This window comes from Priapulus caudatus, unplaced genomic scaffold, assembly GCF_000485595.1.
Source record: "Priapulus caudatus unplaced genomic scaffold, Priapulus_caudatus-5.0.1 Scaffold197, whole genome shotgun sequence".
Classification (NCBI taxonomy): Eukaryota; Metazoa; Priapulida; class Priapulimorpha; order Priapulimorphida; family Priapulidae; genus Priapulus; species Priapulus caudatus.
Window position 1 is genome coordinate 651,643 of NW_014577258.1, and position 9,147 is coordinate 660,789.

The following is a 9,147-nucleotide window of genomic DNA, read 5'->3' on the forward strand; positions in this document are numbered from 1 at the left end:
ATCAACACTCGTAACTAATTATTATTGGGCCGATATGGTGGCGCATAAAATGGGCAGCGCCCTGGGCACAAGAAGTAGATTTCAGGTGAAGAAGCTCGTAATGCTAATATGATTTGTCTTCAAAGTCACGATCCGCAATATTAAACGGTGAAATAATAGTAATCGGAGAACATAATCGTAGTTTCATTGTAAACACGAATGATATCGTGATTAGTAATGCATGTTGTAGTAACAATGCGGATTGTGTAAAGTCATCACTGTTTTTTTTCATGTTATTGTTAAATGTATTATTAATATTATTAATATTAATTACTTAGTACGCTTTCTGCTACAATCAGTAAATGTAATTGATAAACTATACGTGTACATAAAGTGACTTGAATTGAAAATGGGTGGTATTTAATTTAAATATGGGAATATTGACGGAATATTACTAGGCCTAAGTGTACTAGTTTTGTATAGCGCAGACAAAGTTCCCATCTCGGCTTAACACTACGGCTTGTGCGCCGTGTAATCTAGTGACTAGAGTCGTAGGGTAGAGGATTTTCGACGTAAAGCATTTACAGAGTTTTTAAAAAGCCTGTCGAGTCTAGTTGGTCGCTGATAAATGTCTAGAACGGCAAGTGATAAAGGCTCGAGAGAGTGGTGCTGTCAGCCTGAAATTAACGATTCCATGGCTCCGCATACAGGGTGGTGTTCTCGCGAACAGTTTCCACGTGGTGGCCGTGTGTCATGCATGTAGGTTACCCGTGACCGCTGCATGGTTCGTGAGGCGAATCGGCGGCTAACGGTCGCTCTTCCAAGAAAACGGGACGCACTGATCTCTAACAGGATGGTAACGAGCGACGCTGTAGACAACGCGGGACGGCGGCGGACAACGCGGCACTGCTGCAGTCTCACGTTAACGTGACTCGCTCGGTCACTCGAGCTCTATCCAGCCAGCATAGGTCGCTACAAATACGATGAAACGAGCGCCTTTCCCTGATTCCGCAGCCTCTCTATTGTCACCACGTGTGCAGCAGTAATTCAAGCTACCAACCGGGCGAGTCATCGGATCAAACGCGCGGAGGGCAGCAAGAAGGAGTCGCCGAGCGCACCCCTGCTGCGCGTCGACCTCGTGCGCCGCTGGAGACGCACGACTCCAGCGCGGCGACGCCGCTTGCCTCTTCGGCCCGCGCGCGAGAGGGGCGCGGCCTAGTCGACACGCTCACGGTCTCCCGGCGGCGTCGCCCGGGGAGCGGGAGCGGGGCGCCCGCGGTGACCCCGGTACTTGTGCGACGACAAAGCTGGGGACGGCAAGCGGTGTTCACGCTCGACGGCCTCCACCGCACGGTCTCCAGCGTGCGGCGGGCTGATGGCTGTTCCGCCTAACACGCTCTGCCGGCTGCGAGTTCGCACGTTGTTGAAGTTCCTCGTCCCAGAGAGGCGGCGGCGGCGGAAACGAGCGGCACTCGCGGCGCGGTCAATGGAGGTTGTCCGCGCACGACAGGAGCTGGCAGCAGAGGGAGCAGGTGGCAGCTTGTCGGCTGCAGCGAGCGTTGGTGGCTTGTACAGGCAAGGCCGGGACGGGAGGCTCATCCGGCCCGCATGGTCGACGCGATGGAGCGGCCCGTCTAGCAACGCGCGCCGGGCACGATCCTCGGTGCGGGTCGGCGTCCGGCCTCCCTGCGCCGTAGTCCCGCGTCCGGGCGGGGTCGATCGTCTTCGAGCGTGCCACGCTGCGGCAGCGCAAGTCGGCCGCCCGAGCCGAGGGCGTTCGCTCTCCTACCACGACGTCAGTCGACGAGCTCGGCCTCAAAGCTCGGCATCGACAAATCGGCGCGGCGATCCGCAGGCTCGAGCAAAGGAACGATGAGGAGCGAGGAAGGACGGGGAGGAGGATGGCGAGATGTGAGCGAGTGTTCACCGCCGCGATGCCCAGCCGGCGCACAAGCGAGTCGCATGGACGAGAACGCTTCCCAGCACGAGCGGCCCGCGGTGGAGACGCTGCGTCAAGAAAGGCAGGGCGTGCCGCGGTCTACGGCACGATCCCTGTGCGTCGAGGACGTACACGTGCGTGCCCGAGCACGGCCGGCCCAGGTCAACGCCGCTACCAGGTGCCGCCGCCACCGGCAACGCAGGCGCACCGTATCCCCCGGCCCGCGCGACGCCAAGCTTCCCCGGACGACGAGGAGAAGCCGCGGAGGTCGGCAACGGCGAGGGCGGCGCGCTCACGAGGAAGGAAAGGAGGAGGGTAGCGAGGCGGCGGCATCGTGCGTGCGTCCGTCGTCGGTGTACCGACATAGACGAGGAATGCCGCGCTTAGCCTAACCTGGCAAGCATGCCGTGGCGCGGCTCTGGTCGTCGCTTACCTCGTCGTCGCCTGCAACTTGCCTGGATGTTCGCCGAGGACCCGGTGGTGCACAGCGCGCGTCGAGTGCGGGCGACTCCCGTCGTCGAACACGCGTTCTTGTCGTTTCGTCGCGATGCGTACGGCCGGACGACGGGCGTAGGGCCGCGCTGAAGGTACGACGGCGCAGCCTCGCACATGCGCACAGCACGTTCACGACACATGCAGCATGCATGCACCACCCACGCGCTGCGTGCACATGTTCAATGAATACATATCCACGCTCAGCAGACACAAACAACACACACACATACACCTAAAAGCGACATACACACGCACCAACGCATCGGACACACGACGCAAGATACACGCAGGCTCCGAATTAAGCGCGAAGAAGGGCCAGGCAGATTTTTTAGGGCACGTGAGAAATCGCCTTGATTTTCTCTAAAAATGGACGGGCAGGCAGAGGCAATTTTAAAAGCCACCAAGGCAACTTTCAAAATTTGGAGGGCACCGAAGGCACTTTGTAAAATATAATGAAAACTCATATAACCAAAATGAGTACATGCCAAGCGATCGTCTTTTGCTTTAATGTGTAGAAAGAAGAGCAATATGCCCCCGTATGTAAGATGCTTAGCAGGGGAGCCTGTAACAGCCGACCCTTGTGCCGGGGGGTCCGCGTCTGTCTGAATGGAAGGGTCAGTACAGATAATGTTTGAGTATGCCCGGCTATCAGGAGTGAATAATTATGCCCGATGGCGGCTGTTGATTGGTTCGCCGGCTCCCTGGCGACTATCGTTTTAAGCTCGTCATTGCACTACAGCAGCGCACAGCGCACGTGTTATTTGATTCGACTAAAAACGAAAACTAGGGCAGCGTAAGATGTAAAGGGCACCGGACGCAAATTACACACAAGGGCAAGGCAGGTGACTGCCGTCGGTCGAGTTGCGATTTTCACCGGGGCAGTACGGCAATTGATAGGGGCACGCACGACGGCAATTGCGCATTTCGGTTGCCGTCGTTCATTCGAGCCCTTGAATACACGGATGACACACAACACACACAGCGAGACTTGCGTCCAAACGCACCAGCATGGCATGCTTACGCACACATGCAGCGCCCGTAGACCGCGCAGATACAAACACGCACACATGAAGCTCACCAGCCTCGTCGTCTCCACTTCTCTGTACCTGGTCCCTGTCTGTCACTGCGCCTAACCTCTATTCCTGCCCGTTCTCTCTGTCAACTTGTCCTTCGCCTCTGTATTGGCCCCTGTGACTGGCCTAGTCCTTATCCTTTGCACTCTGTCCTGCCCTGTACCTGTTCCTGTCCCCTATATTATAGGCTTATCACCATTCTATCATTCCCTGCAGCTGCTGCGCTCTGCACCAGTCTTGTTAACCTGCAGGGCGTAGCTACGGGGGGCCTCTGGGGGGGCGCGAGCCTCCCCACAATTTTCTTGTGGCCCGTAGGTGCCCCCGCACTACTGAAAATTCATGCTTGATAAAAAAAAAGAATTAACCACAATGCCGTTAGAACGGTATAATACAAAGAAAAGTTATATATTGTGCCCCCCCACGAAAATGTAAGGCCCCCCAGAGCCCCCCCCCCCGCGCTGAAAAAATCCTAGCTACTCCACTGTTAACGTGTCTGGTGGGGATTGTAAACTAGTATCTTTTACACATTTATCAAATAGTATGGACATGTTCTATGCCTATGTCGACACTGTCATGAGACTTGCAATCTAATTATAATCATGATTGTTTATATAATCGGAAGACTTTCTGGATAACGTAAACTTCTGCACTGTATATATACTGTTCTCCTCCGGTAATGGAGACATTCCGAAGCAAAGTGTTCTGTCGACTTTCGTTGGGCTTGGTCAGCATTCCTCGGACATAGATAAAATATCTTTGCCGACAGCTTTGCCTCAGTGAGTTTGTTGAGGTATTTCTAAGTAGGTTAAACATGCCTAGCAAAACCCCACTGGCTTTTTTATGTCGGCCATGTTTATGTCACTGTTGTAAACAGTGCAAATGTTCGTGTTGTGCTCAGCAATAAACGATAGATTTTGAAAATCGGGCAGCCGCTCGACGTTTCAAACATTTTTGAGAAGATCGCTCGCTCGCGGAGAACAAAGGGTGGCGCGTGCACTGTACGTGAATGTTTATGCCTTACAGGTGACGCTGTGGCTGTCCGGGATCTTGTGTGGTATGCTGGTCGGCAAGGGGTTAGTGCACAGGCTTCTATTTGGTAAGCCGAATGACGGGCGTGCATCAGCAGTTCCGTTATAGAAACTAGTTATTTTTAACTTCTGTGTAAGCTCAGTCGAAATGGAGATTCTCTGCTCAATTCTATTATGCTTTAGGATAAGACAATGCGTTGTGATATGTTCGCAAGAGTAAAATCTACTACAGCAAATTTAAATACTTTCGTATTTAATTCATGAATATTCAGATTTCATAAATAACTGCACGATTAAGAAAAATCTAGCGTCTATTAGCGAGTATGCTACTGTATATCTCCAGTAAAACATTATCATGAGTTTATGCTGAATTATGGTATATAAAATAGCAAATAATGCAGCCGCGTTCTTTTGAATAGCGCCAATTTGCTTGAAATCGGCAACCACCACGCAAAGGTGCGCAAATCTCAATGAATGACGTAGTGGTTCTAGACTGGTACAACATCTCTATTGCCTAATTAGAGTTACAATGTCAAAGTACAGGGACAGGGTCTCGCGAGAAACAAGTGGCATCAAGAGTACATCGAGCAGCCTCAATAGGCGAATTACGATGGTTGGGGCATCATCAGTAACAGCGTTAACACGATGTAAACAAACAGATTTCAATCGTTGTTTATTTTTGTGAAATTGACTGTGTACGAGTGTTCTAAGATAACTTAGCCTTACTTTGAACACTTGCTGTTAAGCAAGCAATACCAGTCAGTACTGTAGTGGTCGGAAAAATACGAGAACGGTCAGGAAGACTGTTTGAAATAATTACTTTATTTAGTTAGTGTTTCCAAGAGAAGCAGCTAGCCCAATGGCTCAGCACTAATGATCGCACCACGTCAGAGTGTATTACAGTACGCTGTGATGTAGAATATAATGACAGATGCTCATGGGGTGGTAGAGTGTGATTGTGTTATGTGTGAGGAGGAGGATATGCAGGAAGGAGGAGGGGGAGAAAGAGGAGGAGGGGCAGATGATAAGCGCAACTGAGATATGTAAGGAGAAGGCTGACTGTGATCAGTGTGATGTGTGAGGAGAAGAAGGGTGACTGTGTGATGTACAAGAAAGAAGAGGAGGAGGTGAGAAGGAGGAGGAGAGGATGACTGTGAGAGGAGGAGGAGGAGGAGGAGAAAGGGAGGAAGAAAAAGAATGACTGCGTGATACGAGGCGCGGAAGCTGACCGTGCGATGTCGTCGACAGGGCGTCTGCTGCGACTCAGCATGTTCACGCACGACAACGGCTCGTGGATCGTCATGGGTCTCGTTTCGATCGTCTTCGTCTGCATCTTCGCTCAGATCTACAACGGCTTCCTCGCCTACGGTCACGCGGACAGCGCGCCGTACATCATCACGGCCGCGATGAACGTTCGCTACGAGACCTTCATGAAGATGGCGGCGTCGGCGACGTGGCTCGGAGACTTCGTCACCGCGTGGATGGTGAGCTCACCACTCGTGCGCCGCCGATTCCGCCGCCGGTTGCCCCCGGTTACGCGCGCTCACGTGCCGATCATATCTCCTCGCTTGTCCCCGGGGTCACAAAACTTGTTCGAGTAGGGAAAATCGGTGGTTCACACTCAGATCACATATCTGATTGTTTTGGTTGTCGTGTGTGTGTGGGGGTCCTATTCCTGCCTGTTCTGGGTCACGAAACTGATCCGCGATCTGTGGAAATCAGTGACAGTATAGTCAGTAGCTGGAGCAGTATGGGTACTCGTAGCAGTTGTATGTGTATACTGGTAGAGCTAAGTTGACAGAGGGACAGACATCTGCACATTGTCAGCATTTGAAAGACTTCACACAGAAACAGAGTAGAGGGAAGTGCGAACTGTCACGTTGGTTGTTATTTATAGACGTATTCGTGACGATACTCGGCTATCGCAGAGTGTGTTTTCGTATCTTTTTCTCAAGTGTGGAGTCAGATAGAATGTGTCATCCGCTTCAGTTACGTACATATCGCCGGTCTACGCGCACACGCTGTGTATCTATAACCGTGTATGACCGTATACGCTGTGTCATGAACGACTCGGGTTATCGCCCATGTGCCCGCGTTGGGATGTTTACGAAATCTGTTTCCTCGCATGTAGGTCACAGACATGATGCTACAGGACAAGCTCTATCCTTCCTGGGGCAGGTCTGCACGGGCCTTCTGGCAGCACAACCATAACAGGATTATTCTTTTCTGGATGGTGCGTTTGCAGTCTATATAAGTCTATACAGGGGCTAGCTTACAGTGGCTGCCTGTATGTATAACGCGTTTATTAGATGATGGACTTCCATATCAAATTACATACAGGGTTTGTCTTTGTGTAAAGCAAGAAAGAGATGGCGAGGGAGACAGGGTGGTAGAGAGGCAGAGAAAGAGAAAAGGAGAGGGGTAAGGGAGAGGAAGAGGGGGAGAAGGGGAGAGAGAGGGAGGGGTTAGGGAAGACACGTACAGAGAGTGAGGAAGACAGACAATAGGGGGAAAGGGGGGTTGGGTGGGGTGAGTGGGATAACAGTTTAAATGAAAATGGTATCGAATATATTCTAGATCATGTTTCTGTCATATGACGCACTTTTTCTTTGTCGTTGGCCGACGTTTAACCATCTGGAGTCTGCTAGTATTCGATGGATGCTGTCTTCTGCTGCTGTAGGTGTGGATCCTGATGACTGCTGTAGTCCTCATGGTCATTATAACAAACTGGGTAGACTGGGACTACCTGAACCATGGCTTTGCACCGACCTGTGAGCTTACACGTGCCTTCCTTGCCTCCAGCATCCTTGTGATGGACCTGCTCATACTCATACAGGTACGCAGGCAATTACCCACTACAGGTGCACAGGTAATTACCGAGTATAGGTACGCAGGTAATTACCCACTACACGTGCACAGGTAATTACCCACTACACGTGCACAGGTAATTACCCACTACAGGTGCACAGGTAATTACCCACTACAGGTGCACAGGTAATTACCCACTACAGGTGCACAGGTAATTAGCCACTACAAGTACGCAGGTAATTACCCACTACAGGTGCACAGGTAATTACCCACTACAGGTGCACAGGTAATTACCGAGTATAGGTACACACACAATAATGCAGTACAGGTGCACAGGTAATTACTGAAAACGCAAGAAATCATAGAATGTTATAAAATATCACACGAAAAATCATAATATCATAGACCGTAGAATAGAATATAAGATCTGAGAAATAATATTAGCCGTAAAATAACATTAGCTGTAGACAGCATAGCAGTACTAATGAGTGCCTGAATTGCACAATTGTGTGCATATCTGTACTGGGTAATTGCATGTGTACCTGTAATTGGTAATTGCCTGCAACCCTGTACTCAATGACTGTGTGCATACCTGTAGTTGGTAATTGCCTGCATACCTGTAGTGCATTATTGCGTGTGTACCTATACTCAGTAATTACCTGTGCACCTGTAGTGGGTAATTACCTGTGCACCTGTAGTGGGTAATTACCTGTGCACCTGTAGTGGGTAATTACCTGCATACCTGTAGTGGGTAATTACCTGCGTACCTATACTCAGTAATTACATGTGCACCTGTAGTGGGTAATTACCGCAGGACTGGGATTTTCCTCATTTTGAGAGCTCCAACTTAGACATCAAGCTTCCTGGCCTCAACGTGGCAAGCATCAAGTTCAGAGTGCCAGCTTGCGTGCGAAACAAGTTCTGGACTGTACACATATCCGGTAGATTTCGAGAAAGTGATACAGACGCATATGGAGAGAGGGAGGAAAAAAATCGAAAGAGATAGAGACAGCGTGAAAGAGAGAGAGTGAGGCAGACATACAGACAAGCATACATACATGCATATGTACATACATGCATACGTACAGACAGACAGACAGACAGACAGACAGACAGGCAAGCAGGCAGGCAGGCAGGCAAGCAGGCAGGAAGTGAGGCAGACAGACAGCAGACAGACGGCAGTGCAACAGAGATGCAATAATGAGCGTTTAAGTGATTTATCTGTTAATAAATTTATAGTTGGCAGTATGTAAAATTATAGTTACCTAGCTCTGGCATCACACGTTCAGCAAATCCTGGAACTTCAGTGTAAATTCTGAATATTTGAAAAAAAAAAAAATAGCATATATGTTGCAAGAAAGTGGTTCAGCTATGACATACTCACAGTGTGTTGTTGCATGTTGCAGGGAAATGGTTCAACTATGGTGTGATCATACTTGTGATGTGTCTGGATTTGAACATGTGGATCAATCAGGTGATCTATGCACCACGCAAGTACGGGCAGTACACGGGACCACAGCATGAGATCTACACGGCTACAGACGAGGTACAATATCATATCATTCAGCTACAGACGAGGTACTTCTGTAGCTGAATGATATGATATATGATATTGTACCTCGATCATTCAGCTACAGACGAGGTACGATATTGTACCTCGTCTGTAGCTGAATGATATGATATTCATATCATTCAGCTACAGACGAGGTACAGTATCATATCATTCAGCTACAGACGAGGTACAGTATCATATCATTCAGCTACAGACGAGGTACACTGGTACAGTATCATATTATTCAGCTACAGGTGTTATACTGTGTAATGT

The 9,147-nt window shown here is 49.9% G+C and overlaps 1 protein-coding gene across 1 annotated transcript; it reads left to right on the forward strand.

Annotated features, from left to right (window-relative positions):
* The first annotated feature begins 5,738 nt into the window (after positions 1 to 5,738).
* Positions 5,739 to 8,916, forward strand: LOC106807133 (transmembrane protein 117-like). Its single transcript, XM_014809396.1, has 5 exons — positions 5,739 to 5,998; positions 6,646 to 6,747; positions 7,195 to 7,350; positions 8,137 to 8,263; positions 8,729 to 8,916. Exons 1-5 carry the CDS (start codon positions 5,750 to 5,752, stop codon positions 8,914 to 8,916), a joined length of 822 nt encoding a protein of 273 aa, XP_014664882.1. The 5' UTR covers positions 5,739 to 5,749.
* The last annotated feature ends 231 nt before the right edge of the window (positions 8,917 to 9,147 follow it).